This window comes from Sinocyclocheilus rhinocerous, unplaced genomic scaffold, assembly GCF_001515625.1.
Source record: "Sinocyclocheilus rhinocerous isolate Xijiao unplaced genomic scaffold, SAMN03320098_v1.1 scaffold1829, whole genome shotgun sequence".
NCBI lineage: Eukaryota > Metazoa > Chordata > Actinopteri > Cypriniformes > Cyprinidae > Sinocyclocheilus > Sinocyclocheilus rhinocerous.
In genome coordinates this window covers 833,552-851,266 of record NW_015650027.1, presented here as the reverse complement: position 1 = coordinate 851,266, position 17,715 = coordinate 833,552, and the positions used below count along the sequence as shown (strand labels likewise).

General features: G+C 36.9%; 2 protein-coding genes across 2 annotated transcripts; one reads left to right on the top strand and one right to left on the bottom strand.

Moving 5' to 3' along the window:
• The first annotated feature begins 907 nt into the window (after positions 1 to 907).
• On the top strand, positions 908 to 14,081 carry tm9sf3 (transmembrane 9 superfamily member 3). The gene is made up of 15 exons (XM_016516427.1): positions 908 to 1,143; positions 3,846 to 4,041; positions 4,171 to 4,293; positions 7,360 to 7,520; positions 7,741 to 7,818; positions 7,950 to 8,081; positions 8,758 to 8,924; positions 9,146 to 9,240; positions 10,325 to 10,455; positions 10,737 to 10,876; positions 11,106 to 11,174; positions 11,267 to 11,413; positions 11,622 to 11,705; positions 12,127 to 12,203; positions 12,489 to 14,081. The coding sequence occupies exons 1-15, from the start codon at positions 1,051 to 1,053 to the stop codon at positions 12,554 to 12,556; spliced, it is 1,761 nt and encodes a 586-aa protein (XP_016371913.1). The 5' UTR covers positions 908 to 1,050; the 3' UTR covers positions 12,557 to 14,081.
• Positions 14,082 to 14,700: 619 nt separating this feature from the next.
• Positions 14,701 to 17,398, bottom strand: LOC107711436 (thioredoxin-dependent peroxide reductase, mitochondrial-like). Its single transcript, XM_016516428.1, has 7 exons — positions 17,334 to 17,398; positions 16,676 to 16,793; positions 16,449 to 16,590; positions 15,879 to 16,014; positions 15,591 to 15,694; positions 15,288 to 15,453; positions 14,701 to 14,944 (listed from the first exon to the last, which is right to left on the bottom strand). Exons 1-7 carry the CDS (start codon positions 17,367 to 17,369, stop codon positions 14,894 to 14,896), a joined length of 753 nt encoding a protein of 250 aa, XP_016371914.1. The 5' UTR covers positions 17,370 to 17,398; the 3' UTR covers positions 14,701 to 14,893.
• Between the last annotated feature and the right edge of the window lie 317 nt (positions 17,399 to 17,715).

Here is a 17,715-nt window from a genome sequence, read left to right as displayed (position 1 = left end):
GAATTCCACCAATTGTTGTTAATATTTGTAAAATGTATTTCTTTCGAGACATCAGTGAAAAAAATTAGGTATTGGCCAAAATGCTACACTAGCTCTCCCAAATCAAAACAAAGACAGTTTCCCAAACAGGAGTTGACAAACCCCTGGGGGTTCATGAAGGAACTGCAGGGGGTTAGAGAGTTGATTAAAAGCATTTAAACTTGAATGTAAATTATAAAATTACAATAAATACATATTTTTTACAATAAACAATCTAAATAAAGCATATTTCAAATATTTATTTTTATTCATCTGTATGCCATGTTACCATTAACCAACAACAGAGAACCATGAACATGCAAATGTGTTGATAAATTATTTTAATATCATCTTAAAATATAGGCAAAAAATTAAATACAAATAAATAACTTTGGGGATCACCGTTATATGCTGAGGCGTTTTCCCAAGTCTTTAGCTATTCTAAAGGACAAACAACACACAAAAAAACTGCCTTGCCTGAAACCCGAATAATAATATGACAGCTCTCTGAGGTTTCACAACTCTTGTATGTTAACTTAAGCTATTTTAAAAGTCTTATTTTAGCAGTTTGAATAACAATGGTCTTTAATGAATTGACGTTTAATTAATTAACGCTTTTTATAGTTTTAAACTAACAGTGACAAGTCTGCTGATTAGGCGTAACCTTTTGCTTCATTTGAAGTTTCTATCAATGAACACTCAAGTAGTGTGGTTTTACATCCTGCTAAAAAGCCGGCCTTTCCACCGCTTCTGTTTGCGCTTAGATGACGTGGCCATGGGTGCCGAAGCGGAGGGTTTCCTTCCTCAACGTTGACTCATCGCTCTGTCCAGCGATAGGCTCACGTTACCCACGTGACCTCTTCTCACCAATCAACGGAAAACGCGCTGATAGCTCGCTGAACAGTTTTACGACAAACTCGTATGTGTGCATCTTAAGACAACCACTGTCATAGAACCAGGAAGAAGGAAGGTGGGATAGCCCCCCAAAAAGATTCCATTTCAAATCAGTCGTAGAATTTTCCCTAGAAAATCATGGGGCTCGGCAGGTGGACGATTGAAGTGGTTGTTCTGACGACTGTTTTGAGTTCATTGCTGCCAGTTCGAGCAGATGAACACGACCACAAGGTAAGATAAACTCGGGCCGAGAAGCCCTCTGTGCTCGGTGTGTATAGTCTTGAGAGACGTTAGATATTAGGCTGGTTGCTCTGACAAAATGTCTAACAGCAAAGGACAGAAATAAATCCAAAACAGTGGACTCGGTGTCTGATTCATTGTCCCGTGTCTGTGTTAGAAATGCTAAGCACATCAGAAGCTACGTGGCTAGCTTAGCATCAGCTATCCCATTACATTATGTTGAGCAAATAGCAGGGCAGTGCTCGCAATCATCGGCTTCGTCTCCTCCTATGATGTATAAGTATAATGTTATTCCAGGCATAACCTCTCAATGTATTTCGTGTACTGTGTGTTTCTTTTGTTTATGTGAGGTTACTCTGAAGGGTCGGCTAACCGTCGTTAGCTAAAATATGTCCGTCTGGACACACATATCCGGTTCGTCCAGGCTTTTTTATGACTGACAAACTGTAAAAGATGGTTACATTTATAGTAAAAAGCCGCTAGAATGTTGCCTTAGAAATACAGTGTACGGGATGACAGTTTTATCTCGATGACATTTCGGTGACTGTATATTTTACAGTTCCTAGGTCTATGGTATTTAATCATAATATGTCAATATACCAACCTAAGCTAATCAAATTTGTTTCTTGCTGTACAATGGTACAATTGAAGGCCGCATAATTTCTGTGATCAGTAATTACACAATGACAGAGCCCTGGGTAACACGTATAACAATATCATAAAACATAAAAAAAAAAAAACTCAGAGTACAGTTACATGAGCTGTATTTTAAAATTAAGATTTTTTTTTTATAAGGCAGCTAACAATTAAGCAATTAACAAGTTTTTGTTGTAGCTTTTTTTTACACTCTGTAAAAAGTAAAAGATATAAATGCAATGTACAGTTTTATAGCCCTGATGATAACAATGTTTGCTTTGGATTTGAGACAACTTTAAAGTCGGCATGATTTCAACATTCAAATTAATCTAAATGCATATTTAGATCTTATGTTATTGTGAACAATTCATCTGAGCATCTTTTTTTTTTTCTGACCATGTAATTTTTAATCAAAATGTCATAACTGTAGCGCACATTCATCTATCTCCATTTTTGAGTTTAACGTGCACATCTCAAAATTCAATCAACAATGGATACAGAGAACCAAGACCCCACTCTACACTTTTTTTCGATAACCCGCCCCCAGATTTTTTTGATAATCTGTTATACTCGGATGTAATACAATACAGAAAATATCTGTTTATACTTCTGTTTCATTGTGACTTTAAGTGCCCTAGTGTGTCCAAATATAATTTGTGTCAGGACCTACAGCATTTTGGGGGTGCATTTGAATGTCACTCTCCTGTCCTGAAGTTCCTTAATTCATCAGCATTTCGGATGTTGGCAGGTATATTCTCACTATTGAATAGAATTTGAACAACTGTGGTATGACGCATGATCAGACTAGTTGATTATGGGTATTTACTTAGATTGAATCTTATTGCAGCCCCTTTTACAGCTTTCATATTATTACTGGAAGTATTCAGAACACACATAATCTGTAATGATGAATTACATAAAAGTCCTCATATGCTGTCTCAAGAGATCTGGGGATTTCTGATACTTAATGGGCTCCTTTTTGTTCAAACTGGTGCCAATGAGAATACCTCTGAATGTGGGAGACGGTGTTTAAGGTTTCATTAATACAACCATGCAGTTGTCTTGTTTTCCTCTTATTCTCATGTTCATTTTATTTAGACCAGTGCATACAGTGTCGCGATTGCTGCTGTATTGCCCTTTAGATTCAAAAAGGATTGTGTAACACTACCTGATTTTCAGGTTCACACCCTATCTTTGCTGTGATTCTTTAGACTTGTAATTCAAAGAATTAAAGGACTCATTCACCCCAAAAAATGAAATCTTTATTCTGCATCAAGATTGTCTACATCCCTAGATCAGTTACATTAATATCTAGTGGGTGACCTATTATGTCTAATGTCTTGTTTTTTGCCCAAGTAAAGGGTCTTTCATTATGAATAAGAAGAATCCTTGTTAAACATACAATAGGATACCAATAACCACTGAAATTTGACAAAAGCATTGCTTCCAAACATCTCTGTCATAGGTTCCGTGCACTTTAGTCTGTAAATTCTAAAAACTGGTTTGGCAGCAGCTTTTGAATATGTATATCAGTGAGCAGTCTATAAATCTTCCCTTGTCAGTAATGATAACTTAACACCGTTTACTCTGTTCACGTGTTGGTTCAAAATTTTAGGCACACTTTTTTGTGCTGTTGATGTAGTACATCATATTGGTCATTAGACAAAATTGTGTGCAGTAAGCCTATATTTTATATAAATAACTGGAAAATATTTTGTATTTGAAAGCTTGATGTTAATTATGGAGTTTTCTCCACTGGAAATATCTGGTATTGTATTGCAGGAATTGCAGTATCTTTGGTTTTGAGACTTTAGTCTTTGCAACTTCAGGGATCTTATCTATGCACAATCAGCTTGTAACACTCCAAAGAGAAAGGAAAACTTGAAATCGCATCATATGACCCCTTTAAGAACAACATGCAGGCTAGTTTCTGTTTATTTTAAAACTTTTCAAATGGTCTTTCAAATGGTGAAATCCTGGAGTTGAATTAACATCACAAAGAAGTAGATGCTGATATTTGAAACAGGTAGCTGATGACTGCTCTTTTTCTTTTGCAGTACACAGATAAAGAGGAGGTGGTTCTATGGATGAATACAGTGGGCCCTTATCACAACCGACAGGAGACCTATAAGTACTTCTCCCTACCGTTCTGTGTGGGCATCAAGAAAACTATTAGTCACTATCATGAGACGTTAGGAGAGGCACTGCAGGGGGTTGAATTGGAGTTCAGTGGTCTGGACATTAAGTTCAAAGGTATAGTCGTACGGTAATATGTCTAGTGTGTTAACCTATTCAAATGAAGCTTATCAAAGGCACGAGTATTAAACTGTCATACTATGTGATTTAAATTAGTAGAATGCAATGTGGATTTGTCTTTTACAGAGGAAGTGATGCAGACAACATACTGTGACATTGAACTTGACAAGCCTAAAAGAGATGCGTTTGTCTATGCCATCAAGAACCACTACTGGTACCAAATGTACATAGATGACCTTCCCATCTGGGGTGAGTAACCAGGATGCCAAGGTGGCAAGTCTGTTCTAGGGCTGTGCAAAAAATCGAATGCGATTTTCATGCGCATCTCGACAGTAAAGCCGCTTCTGGTGATTAGTAGTAAATCTCCAGCACTTGCTTTCAGATGAAGCGGCATTTACTACACAGAGCCATAGTTCATTGACAAACTACACAAAATCGCAGCAATGAATCGCCTGCGATTTTGAATGCAATTTTGTGTAGCTTGTCAGTGATCTACGGCTCTGTGTAGTAAATGCCGCTCCATCTGATAGCACATGCTGGAGATTTACTACTAATCACCAGAAGCGGCTTTACTGACGAGATTCGCATGAAAATCGCATTCGATTTTTTGCACAGCCCTAGTCTGTTCTTTTCTAAGCGTACAAAACCCTGGCACTGGTTTGTTTACAGATTTTCTCTGTTTTGTATGTGGTGTTATTGAGTAAAAGTGCAGTCACATTAACCGTTGCTTGACAAATTAATCATTAGTCATTTCAATAAGAATCCACATGTTCAGGAGTTTCGCTTGAGGGCGAAAAATTTCCCTATGCAGATTTCACTCATGTGCAAGTTGGTCACACAAATATGTCATGCTGACCGACAGAAAGCTACTTTGAAAAAAATGGACTTCTGTGCGAGCAGTGAATACTGTGCCAGCTCCTAAATACATTTTAATTTGAGTAGTTTTGTGCTTTTGTCATTTTTTTATGTTTCTGTATAGCTTTAATTTTTTATTCATTTATTTGTTTCAGTTTTAGCAATTTTTGTACTTAGACTTGAACTTATGTCATTTATTTGCCAAGGCAAAATTTCAAATTTTTTTAGTTAAGTTTGCATCTCATTTTTATATTTTATTTTATTTCAGTTTAATTTCAATTACAGAAAAAATTAAAATAACAACTGTTGAGCTGAGAAAGTTTGTAAGTGAGACAGCAGTTGTGAAGGGTAAAAAATATATATTTGAGACAAATCTGTTAGTACAAACAACAAAAATGATGAACCGTTTTATGATGATCATTTTAGTCATCAAAAAGACTAGATGAGGGTTTTTGTTCATGAGTGACCTTCACCAAAATGTGATTGAAACCGTGGTGCATATGACATTCTTTGTGTTTGAGCCCATCGTTTCTGTGCGGATGTGCAGTGACAAAGTTACCAACTGCTCTCCGAGGTACGGTTAACTTTGTACACTTCATCAATGATGAGAATGCATTGGACACTAATATTTGAGGTGTTCTTGGGATTCGTCTTCTCAGAGAAGAGAAATTGGCAACATCTGTAAATCTGTATGTATCTGGGCCTGTATTAAGGGTCTCCTGGGACATTCTGTTCGTGGTGGTTTTTGACAAGAATGCATCTAAGGAGTATTGATTTGTCCATTATGCAACATTTGAGGCTGGCGAGAAGGTGATCAAAATGCTGGAAGTTGTGTCCTATGATGAACATCAGGCTGAGTGAAAGTGTAGGTTAGAAAAAATCCAGCATTTGGTGCCCGGATGTGAGCCACTGTTCTGCAAGTTAACAACTTTATTAGTGTCTGCGCTGCATCCCAGCCTGCACTGCTCCAACCCTGCACTCAACGAGATGCAGTGGATTCCAATCCTTTGGGTGAGAGTCTCCATTTAGTCATCTTTGCCGCTTTACTGGACATTGTCTATTGTCTTTGAATGCTGTTGTCTCTTGAGCCTTTGGTCACAAGGTGAATGAAACTTTATGATTGAGGCCCATGAAGCCTTTGAGGCTAGTAAAACATCATTCAGAAGAATCACTGATGTACTTTCTCATGGTGTAGATCTTGGAGAACTCAAAGGTTTCCTTCAAATTAGTTTTAAACTCATGGTATTCTGGAGGGTACTGGCATCAGCTCACCCAGCTCCAACCAAGCCTCCATCAGGCTGCTGAGTGTCTCCTCTTGGTTATCAGGAAATGGTTATGTCAGCAGCAGCATATGTGCAAAGCATGTCTACTCCCAAAAGAGACTTCAGCAGACCTTCTGAGAGATAAAGTCTCGATACTTCTAGGTGCTCCAGAAACTGACGTATTTTCAATGGCATCTTGGACCCTGCACATTATTCTTCACATCAAACAGCTTGTATGAAAGCAGCAGGTGGGAGACTCAAGTTAGCAGTCATCATTGTGGGGACACTGGAACAGAAATGCTTTAGAAAGTTCTTTGATATCCATTAAGAGCCGATAAAATTGCTTTATATTTTTTCTGGAAGCTTCCCATCCACTGACCATCTTCTCAGTCTATGCAAATGATCTTGTACCTCAGGCAATGTTACTAAACGGTTACCTAATGTTCAGAAAACCAGACCTTTCCGTGCCTGAAAGGGAAATCAGTTTATTGAAGTATTTTAAACATGCTGTTTCCCTCCAGGGGACATTTTATTAAACCGTTACTACTCAACAGTACTAATGAAATGTAACTTCCTTGGTGTAGTGAAATGTACTGAAAGAGCAGTTGGATTATTAAGTGTTCTAATAGTTGCTCATGAATTATTTAAGAAAATGTTATTATGGGAAGAAATTAAATGGGACTTTAACTGCCATGTGAGTTAGCTATATGCTTTTGAGATGTATCTTTGACTGTTTTGTTTCTTCAATGATTTTTGAAGCAGATATAAATATAGATATAAAATATTGCATATAAACTGATATGCATAATAGTAAGTTTGTCTCAAAAGCTTGAAGATGTCTCTATCAGTTCTTTACTTGAAACGACAATGTGAAATGGCATGTGAAGTGTCTGTAATGTAAAGCTTTTCAGATGAAACACAGTATTCTAGAGGAAATAATATACATCCGACTTATCTCTTAGGGTTTGACTGGATTGTAAAATGTTAGTGGTTATTCCAGTCATTTCAGAGACAGAGAATGTTATTACATTTGATGAAAGAATAACTTATGCTACTGAATCATTCCTAATAACAGCAGATAATGAGTAAACAATGTCAGTATTAATTTCATTTTATTAGGATTTAATTTACTGTTTACTTAAACTAATAATAATATACTATTGACATTATTGAAAATTGTTTTGTGGGTTTATTTAAGGAATTGTTGGTGAAGCTGATGAGAATGGTGAAGACTATTATCTCTGGACTTACAAAAAGCTGGAGATTGGACACAATGGGAATAGAATTGTGGATGTTAACCTGACCAGCGAGGGGAAAGTCAAGCTTGTGCCAAACACAAGAATTCCCATGTCATACTCAGTGAGTAAAGCTTTCCTGAGCCTCAGTAACCTGCTAATATTTGCTAATACTAGTTAAATTGTCACTTAAAATTTGTGGTTTGCCTTTTTTTGTTTTCCTATACTTTTAACATAGCTGTTTTGCCCATAAAAATGTATAACTGATGCTTATTGTGTGAAAGAAGTCAGTGTTTGCTTAGATACCTCTAATATGTATAGTTATGTTTTGATGATCCTCACAGGTGAAGTGGAAGAAATCTGATGTGAAATTTGAGGATAGGTTTGACAAGTACCTTGATCCATCCTTCTTTCAACACAGAGTAAGTGCCACATATTGTTTGATAACATATTTTCCCAATGGATATAAAATGTGCTGAATGATGTATTGAATATATTTCATGTTTTTGTGTGTGTGTGTGTGTGTGTGTGTGTGTGGTTTTGCACCTGACAGATTCACTGGTTCTCAATATTTAACTCTTTCATGATGGTGATTTTCCTGGTTGGTCTTGTTTCAATGATCCTGATGAGGACATTAAGGAAAGACTATGCCAGATACAGCAAAGAAGAGGAAATGGATGACATGGTGATCACTTTTGAAATGCTTTATTAAATGAGCCTTACAAACCCCATCACCTTTTAATTTATGCATGTCTGTGATGAATTAGTTTATTCACAACCTTAAGGCCTTTCCACACTGAGCGCGATGTGAAAAAGCAAGGAGAATCACCGAGGAACGGTGCTTTCACACCAAGCGCGAAACGATCGCTCACCTTCTGCTAATTCACGCCTGCACGCTAGGTGGCGCCGACCAACACTGCATTTTTCCTCAGATATGCATCTCGTATATGGATTTAACATCGTCCGCTGCTCAAAATAGAGCATTAAATTAAGATAAACAAAGTTTGGTTCTACACCACAAACACAATCTATCTATAATGCTTACAAGAATAGGCTACATCCTAAAATATAATTAGCATCAAGCTACACTTGAAAATGTATGTAATTATTAATGTATTTGCTTACCAACTTTAAACCATCATTATTTTGTTTTTTTTGGTGCAGCAGACACACGCACTCTTTGTATGTTTAATAACGCTACACTGCTAATATGCTAATATAAAAACAATGACTGAATGTGTTTTAGCTCTGATAACAGCTCCATGATTTAATGCTACGTTTCTCTCAGGGATGTCATCTTGCTCATTACATTTTTTTTTTCAACTCCACCCACATTATGTTTTTCTTTATCTCGATATCAGGATCGCGATCTCGGTGATGAATACGGATGGAAGCAGGTTCATGGTGATGTGTTCAGGCCATCCAGCCATCCGCTGATCTTCTCCTCCCTCATTGGCTCTGGCTGTCAGATCTTCTCTGTTTCCCTGATAGTCATCATTTTGGCCATGATTGAGGACTTGTATACAGAGTTAGTTTCACCTATGATTTACAGGGCAATCATAAACTTATTGCCTATACCTATGCATTTGTTTAATTATCTTGTACAGAGCTGTAACAAAAATTACTATGCATAATCACGATATACATTTGGACGTTTAACAGATCATTTAAAGTCCTAGATAACATCTAGTGAACACATTTCCCTAAGTGCTTATTAAAGGAATTTTATGCTTGCCTCTGTCTCTGTAGGAGAGGGTCCATGCTGAGTACAGCCATATTTGTTTATGCTGCCACGTCTCCAGTCAACGGCTACTTTGGTGGAAGTCTATATGCAAAACAAGGAGGTATGCAAACTAATATGTAACTGCTCCAATAAGGAAAGCTCCAAATATCATTTTAACAATGTTAGCTATACATAAGTTATAAATGTAAGCATTTTAGGCCGATATACTCACAGCAAAGTTCTTTTTCATTCTTCGTTAAAAAAAGTTTAAAATAACTTAGCCACAGTATACTGATGGCGTCCACATTGCTGGAAGCGGCATCTATATGAATATATAAATATATGCTGCCCACTTTCCTCTCAATAACAAAATAAACATACAACAAAAATGACAGGATTGAGAAAACAGCAGAAAGAATCTGATCATAGCCATCATAGATATATGTTTACTCAGCTCTGCAATCCGACACTCAAGTCGTCTCATTTATTTATATAGCACTTTATACAATTGATTGATTTAAAGCATGAGAAATGGTGTGAGTCTTTCAATTAGAATTGAACTACTTCGATTTCTATAAAGTGGCTCTCCAGTGTGTTCATGCATTTTTACTTGCCTCTAATCTTGACGCACTGACCAGAAAAAATAAACCAGAGAAGATTTCCATGTCAAGGAAGGCGGAGCCCCAGAGCCACACCTACCTGTTAGGTCATCACCATGGACCAATGGTAGTTTGATGGTATTTGTCAGTAGGAGCAATTTTCGCTTTGGAAAGCCGTTTCGAACTTCTGAAACAAATTTCATTTTGGCCCGATTTTTATTTATTTTTTTAAGAAATTACATCTCAGTCAGCACCGATGGCCTTGTGGGCAGCACGCCAACATGTAGCTCTGTTGCACTTTGGCCGTCCCAAGTTCGAGTCCCGGCTCGTGAACCTTTCCCAATCTTATTTCCTTCTCTCTCAACCACTTCGCTTCCTGTCGACCTACTGTCCTATCTAAATAAAATAAAAAGTAACAAAATGCCAAATATAAATCTTAAAAGAAATGTCTCACATTAGTTGATTCTTCAATTTTGCTAGAAGTATACCTGGGCCTTTGATATAGCCTATCAAAGGTGTCCTAGGAATTGCACAAGGTGAAATTATGTACATCCATTTTTGTTTCTTCTTGTTGTTTCTTTCAACTATTTTACATCATTTGTACAGGGAGGAGATGGATAAAGCAGATGTTCATTGGAGCTTTTCTGATTCCTGCCATGGTGTGTGGCACAGCATTCTTCATCAACTTCATCGCTATCTACTACCATGCCTCCAGAGCCATCCCATTCGGCACCATGGTGAGTTCCTCCATCTGCCTTATACAGTCCTACATGCCTACATTTACATTCATGTACAAGTCAATCTCAGGCTGATATTACAAAGGAGATCAACTGCTAAGTAAGGAAAACAATCACTTGAATATGTTATTCTGGACCACAGAATTTGGTTGTAAACACACTGGTATCATTATTTAGTTTCTAATCCCCTTGATATTACACATAATAGCACTTAATAGCCTTAAAGCATTAATTGCTTGGTACATCTGTTAAAATATCATGTTTCTAATTTGTTCTATCAGGTTGCAGTGTGCTGCATCTGTTTCTTTGTAATTCTACCTCTGAACCTGGTGGGGACAATTCTGGGCAGGAACCTCTCCGGCCAGCCCAACTTTCCTTGTAGGGTCAATGCTGTACCCAGACCCATCCCAGAGAAGAAATGGTAACCTCATCCATGATTCACACATCACAAACAGTCTCAAACATGCTCAGTTGTCTTGATATCATGCCATATTCATCATCGTGTCATTGTTTCATTTTTGTTTTCTGTGACTACATACGTAAATATAATCGAAGTAATTTGAATCTAAATATTGTAAATGTTTTCTGCGTAAAATGTAATTATCAATAGACATGAGATTATTGTTACTAAATGTTTCTCTGTTTGGCAGGTTTATGGAGCCGGCGGTTATTGTGTGTCTAGGTGGCATCCTTCCATTCGGGTCAATATTCATTGAGATGTAAGTCTTTAAATTGGTTCTGGATTTATATTTATACCCATAATTACTGTGAATATCTATAAGAAAAAAAAACGCCTCTCATCTTCCTTCAGGTACTTCATCTTCACATCTTTCTGGGCCTACAAGATTTACTATGTGTATGGATTTATGATGCTGGTGCTGGTGATCCTGTGCATTGTTACAGTCTGTGTTACCATTGTCTGTACCTACTTCCTTCTCAACGCAGAAGACTACAGATGGTAAGGAGCATTTACTTGCCATATTGCATTTATAATTCTATTTTGCTCATGCAGTTTAATTTGTTTCCACATCCATCCTCCCTTGGGTTCAGACCACAGAGGCGTTAAAATGTCTTGTAGGGTGGTAAATGCAGCATAACCAGATGACATCATGAGACTGAATGACAGTAATTGTTTTTAGATTAATGAAATTTTGAACTTTTTTTAGGCAGTGGACAAGCTTTCTCTCTGCAGCGTCAACAGCAGTTTACGTTTACATGTACTCCTTCTACTACTATTTCTTCAAAACAAAGTGAGTTTTAGTTCCTTTTCCTCAAATGTCATTATATAAATGCTTTAAATTTAAATGACTGATTTACTCACCCTCAGTCACTCTAAATGTATAATTTCCTTTCTTTTATGGACTATAACAAAGATATTTTGCAGAATTTCTAAGCTGCGATTTTCTATCAAATGTTTTCTCTTAAGTGAAAAGCTCTTATAAACCATTAAAATATACCATAAAAATAGTAGAAACCACATTCTAAATCTGTGTGAGGAACATATAACTTTTTACACATTTCTAGTTACTTGTGTGAAATGCAAATATATTGTAAAAGTACATTGAAAAGTAGAAATTGTTTATCATTTTCATTTAACTGATTTATTATTTGTCTATGTGTAGATGTGGAATCTGATACCAATAATTAGCCTGTACTCATTTTTTTCCCCAGGATGTATGGCTTATTTCAGACATCGTTCTATTTTGGCTACATGGCTGTGTTCAGTACTGCTCTGGGAATCATGTGTGGTGAGTACAAGAAACAAATGGCACTTTTCCACTGCGTGGTACGACTCGGCTCAGCACGGCTCAGTACGGAAAACCGAGGTGGTACTAAAAAAAGTACCAGGTACTGTACCCAGTGGAAAACCCCCCAAAAGTGAACCATACCGAGCCCTACAGTGCAGTGGAAAAGCGCCAAAAATCACTTCTCTAGTACTGTGATTGATTCTCCTCTTAAGTAATAAATGTTGCTATCTGGGAAAGGGATTGACACATTTGACTATCGTTTTCTCTTCATCTCTTTGTTTTTAGGAGCTGTGGGTTACATGGGAACAAGTGCCTTTGTGAGGAAGATCTACACAAATGTGAAAATCGACTAGAAACTCTGCAGTGACGCTGCGGATCAGCCGACGCTTCCTCCCGATCAAAGCGGGCACAAAGTCTCCATTTATTTTGCAAGAAGAGATTGTGGTATCTTGTACAAAATCTAGTTTTCCATTCTCAATGAATCAAAAGTTGCGGCATGAAGCGTACACAAGGGTAAAATGAGAGGTGAAATAAACAGGACTTTTTATTTTATTTTATTTTTTTGTTTTATCTGCTTCTTTTTTTACTCCCTACGGAGTAAATGCAAGCAGTAAAGGCAGATAAAAGGGGAAAGAAAGTACACCACAGCGTTGCTCCTATTTCTTATAACTCTATCCCACCTAAAAAGCATTGAACAGATCTTTATTGATGGAATAGTCTAGCTCTCTTCAGTGAAGAGGCCAAAGTGTATGGAGAGCCTTTGTTCTATTATATGAGAATATTAGAGAGTGAGGTTTCGTCCATCCACTTGCTTGTCTGTTTTGTATTACAGAGTCGTACAATGCCATTGTTGTAGTATTGTTTTACATGCTTATGAATGACACCAAAAGCATAATGTGGTTTGAAATTCCAAAATACAATTTTTTTCATTCATAAATAAATAGAAAAAACCAACATGATGTGAAACAGCCAGGTTTTAGCTCTATCTTTTGAGGGCATCTGTTTTCCTGTAGCTCAGATCCACAGACCAGAGCAGGATAGATCTTGGCACATCAGATAGAGTTCGCTATCCGCAACAGATTCTAGTGAGACTGATGATCTGAAATGATGGTTTGGTGGCAGATTGTTTTTAATGGGTTGTGTGATGTGATATTTCTTTTTCCAGTTCAGTCTTATGTTGTTGTTTGGGTTTGAATGAAGTCTGCTCGTAAAGATAATATATGGAGGTGGGTGGCCATGTATATAACCTTAATAATGTAACTGTAGATGTAGATCCCAAATGTATTTTGGTTGTACAGATTTATTAAAGGGTGTCTTTTCTTTCTTTTTTTGGACAGTCAGTTTAAGGTTTTTCATTAGTTTTTTTTTTTTTGAAGGTTGGGGTGGGCTTGGTGGCACAGTTACATCTTGCCTGATATTGCATGAATTTTTCACCAGATCATATGATCAGATTCTATTTGTTTGTTTTTAAGCATCATTACACTTTAGGTGACCCCCATCACTACCCTTGTTCATTAGCATCTTTTAGAACGGTCTCAAAAATAAGTGCTTCATTGACTTTGTGCTGCTCAGAGGAGTTAGTCATCAGCTTTTTTGGTTTATTTAAAGAGTTGAAAGGCTATTCATTGTCTTGGACAGCCGTCTCTCTCGTGCTTATTTTCGTATTCATGATCTGAACCAAAATTGTGAATGTCACAATTTAGGCACACATGCTAAATCTCTGCAGACATACTGTACAAAGTGAAGTTATTGTACACTTTACTAGATGTTTTCATGGTTACTAAGTGGAGACACACTTAGACCAAGCTGTTGTTCTTATTTTTCTTACGTTCCATTGTGTAAATACAGTATGTAACTACAAAAAAAAAAAAAATGTTTGAGAAGTGGCAAAGCCTTTTTCTAAACCTCATTCCTCCCAGTTTAATTTTTTTTTATTTCTGGTTCTTCATGTCATGTTCCATGTGAAGTCTAAAGAGACATTTTAAACACAATATTAACTTGCTGTAAAAAGGAGAAAAAAAAAAGAAATAAAGATTGTTTTTGAGGTTATGTAGGCATGGTTTATATATGAAGGAAAAGTTAATTAAAATTTCTGCCCAAGGACAGCCGAGTACTTGATGGGAACTACAAGAATTACACACAAATGAGTATGTAATTGATTGCACTTTTCAGTAGAATAAACAAATGGTGTGATGACAGCTTCATCTGTCTTTAACATATTACGTGTGTTTGTCTAAATAACTTGTAATATGATGACAGTCTTGGTTAAGAGTCTCTACACCATTGTACCTTTCAGCAGAGAACTCACCGGTAGGCCCTCAAATTTACTTTAACCTCTAGGTCGTTCAACCTCTTTTGTACAAAGGGCAAATTTTTAAGCTGCTGTGCTTACAAATTATTTGACCTCACAATCTTTAATCAAAATGTCAAACATTCTTTGCTTGTTTCAAAGTGAAGCACTTTGAATTGAAAGCATCTGCTATGGCAAAGCGACAAATCCATGACAGTGCGGTTTTTATTTGGACAGCATAGCAAATACATAAATCAAAACAGATCTGATCTCTAATAACTGCCAACATACTGATACATAAAGTCTATAAGTAATTATTTATTTTGGCTATGGATTATGGGCTTGCTTCGTTTTAGTGCTAAGGTCTGCGTGATCTGTCAGTACCAGTAGTTTTGAGTTTTCAGTTGACCTTCTCAAAGTATTCCTTTGAGCCATCTGGAGTTGGCTTAATCTAAAACAAACAGAAAAGGCAATTACATAAATGCAAAGCCAAAACATCAACAAACCCTTACATTCCACATCTATGGCCATGACAGAGTTACTAAGTTCACTGCTGGCCAAATACTACCAATTCACAACAACTAAAGCTGCTGTCACTAGACTTGGAGAGTGCAAAACGTCTATGGACAATGCACAGCGAAATTTACATGATTTGCATTTATGTTTCCGGTTTCCCGCATTCGCATACATATGAATGGAACTCAATTGAACGGAAAGTGTTAAGGTGACTGGCCCCTTGCAGTTTATAAAGAGTGCACAGGTTTATACTACTAGTAAAAACAGTAAATACTCACTGTGGGTGACTTTGGGGTCCAGCTGGCAGGACAGACTTCACCGTGGGTCTCCACAAACTGGAAGGCCTTGACTAGACGGAGGGTTTCCTCAACAGAGCGTCCAACCGGCAAGTCATTTACACTCATGTGTCGGATCACTCCATTAGGATCAATAATGAAAAGACCCCTATAACGTGAAACATCATTTAGTGATGCATACATTCCTCCTGAAAAGCTAATTATGCAGTCTAACAATGCATGAAAACATATAGGAACTAGAACTTGTAGGAACTTGTTTGTAAAAGTGCAGCAAATTCATGTTACCTTAAAGCAATTCCAGGACCCTCCAGCAGGACCCCATAGTCCCGGGACACTTGCTTTGTGAGGTCAGCCAACAGGGGAATGTGGATTTTCCCTAATCCTCCACTCTACAGATGAACCAAAAGTTTAGTCTGTGAGCTTAAGATTTCCTATGAATTGGGCATTTCTGTTGCTAGTTTCCCAATAACCTGATCCTATTTAGAGAGCTGAGAATGTGTTTAAACTGTAATGTGCATTTTAACTTTGTTTAGCTGCAATGTGTACATGGCCTTTTCAAAGTAAAGTATAAACCTTTCTCGGGGTGTTGGTCCAGGCCAGGTGGGTAAAGTGAGAGTCCACAGACACACCAATTACATCGCAGTTTATATCACGAAACTCATTGGCCTTGTCACTGAAAGCGATGATCTCTGTGGGGCAAACAAATGTGCTGCCAGGTAGGAAGAAATTAAGAAGCATTAGAAAAATAAGTAATTTAACAGTAAATAATTGACAATAATTAAATATTCATTTAAAAATATAATTAAAATGGAGATCAAATTAATACATATTTATTTGAATAAATTATTAAAAAATAATTAAAATTGAAGTTCTGTTCTTTTGAATGTTATATAGCTATAATAAGGCAGTCTTAAGCATGATGAGTGCATGCTGTATTTCCACAATTCAGATGAGAGTTTGTCTCAGATTTTCCAAGTTATTTTTAAAATTATTAGGGTTCTATACTATTGAACTTTACTTAAATACTTTAAAATACAACTAAATTCTATGCATCAAGCTGTAGATTCAGTAGTACAAAAACAATAAATTGTACATGTACAAACTTAGGAAGAAAATGAAAAAAAAAAAAAGTATGCTGCTTACAAATCTAGTGGGTAAAAGAAAAGGACCAGGTATTTGCCCTTGAAATCTTCTAGGCTGATCTCCTTGAACTCTCCATTGAGAACAGCAGTGCCTTTGAAGTGAGGGGCTGGCTGAGTGACCGCTGGGGCCCATCTAGCAGAGCCTGATATTTACAAACACACATAATGGATTAGTAAAGATATTAGATTTAATTAAAGGCAAAAATCTCATTACTTTCTAAGACTTACTGATTGAGAAGCAAGCTTTTTGTGCAGCAATGCACGCAAGGGGTTTTGGAGCCCTGATCACTGATGCTCCATTGTGAGTGACCAAGGCTTTCACTCCATTAACTGCAGCTCTTCCTGCCTGTTGTGAAAAGGAGGGACATGCATGAAAGTCGTTTCACATGTTTATCACCATGCCCGTGCACCATATGTACATTGTAAAATATTTAAAACTATACAGGCTCACTGAATAAGTGGCACATTGCACGAATGCTGTACACTTGAGTGCTTTTTAAAGCGACGCACAAATGTTTTATATACATTTATCTAACAAAAACTGACTACTTTTCATGTTAGATTAAAATACATCAAACTGTTAATCTGTTAAACTGTTAATCATTTACTTATTATCATTTAATAATAAAAAAAAAGGTTTGCACAGTATAGCTATGCTTAACAATTGTTTATCTACTGGTAATTAGTCTGACAGTTATTTGACAGTGGACGTTATATAATCAGTTTAAAGGTTACACCGTAAAACGTATCAGCTAACTAAACGATGACTAACAGGATCAAACTAAATCACATTTGCACTGAAATGCAAATCAACACTTATTCCTCGTGACAATCGTTCGCAGCAAAAGTGTTACTATCGCTAACGTTACTGCTAAATTAAACTTACAGAAGTCCCGAAAAGTCTCCCGATGGTGGCTGCCATCTTGCCAATGTGCTTATGCAATGCGCAAAAAAATACCTTGAGCATCAAAGCTGCGCACTCATTTTGCATTAGTTGCGCAGCACACACACACACACACCCCTACATGCAATTTTGCAAGTTTTTAAAATCATATTTGATTCATCAGGGTTTTATGGCTCATGTTAAATAGTGAGAATATGGAGGTCACTCGAGGAGGGAAAACACGTTAATTTACAGCAAAAATATCCAGCTGCTGTTATATGGCATGGGCCAAAACATAAGATGAAACAAAGGACACATGTACCACGACCTGAAGGTGGACATTTTTAGAATTATACTAAAAGGTATTTTAAGGCATGTAATAGAT

What these genes read in the sequence shown, in the direction of transcription:
- tm9sf3 (XM_016516427.1), top strand. Translation starts at nt 1,051, where the DNA reads ATGGGGCTCGGCAGGTGGACGATTGAAGTGGTTGTTCTGACGACTGTT. An exon ending in GAATTCCCATGTCATACTCA is followed by an intron (nt 7,521 to 7,740) that starts GTGAGTAAAGCT and finishes TGATCCTCACAG; the next exon opens with GTGAAGTGGAAGAAATCTGA. An exon ending in AACGCAGAAGACTACAGATG is followed by an intron (nt 11,414 to 11,621) that starts GTAAGGAGCATT and finishes AACTTTTTTTAG; the next exon opens with GCAGTGGACAAGCTTTCTCT.
- LOC107711436 (XM_016516428.1), bottom strand. Translation starts at nt 17,369, where the DNA reads ATGGCAGCCACCATCGGGAGACTTTTCGGGACTTCT. An exon ending in GGACCAACACCCCGAGAAAG is followed by an intron (nt 15,695 to 15,878) that starts GTTTATACTTTA and finishes GTTCATCTGTAG; the next exon opens with AGTGGAGGATTAGGGAAAAT. An exon ending in GGACCCCAAAGTCACCCACA is followed by an intron (nt 14,945 to 15,287) that starts GTGAGTATTTAC and finishes TGTTTGTTTTAG; the next exon opens with ATTAAGCCAACTCCAGATGG.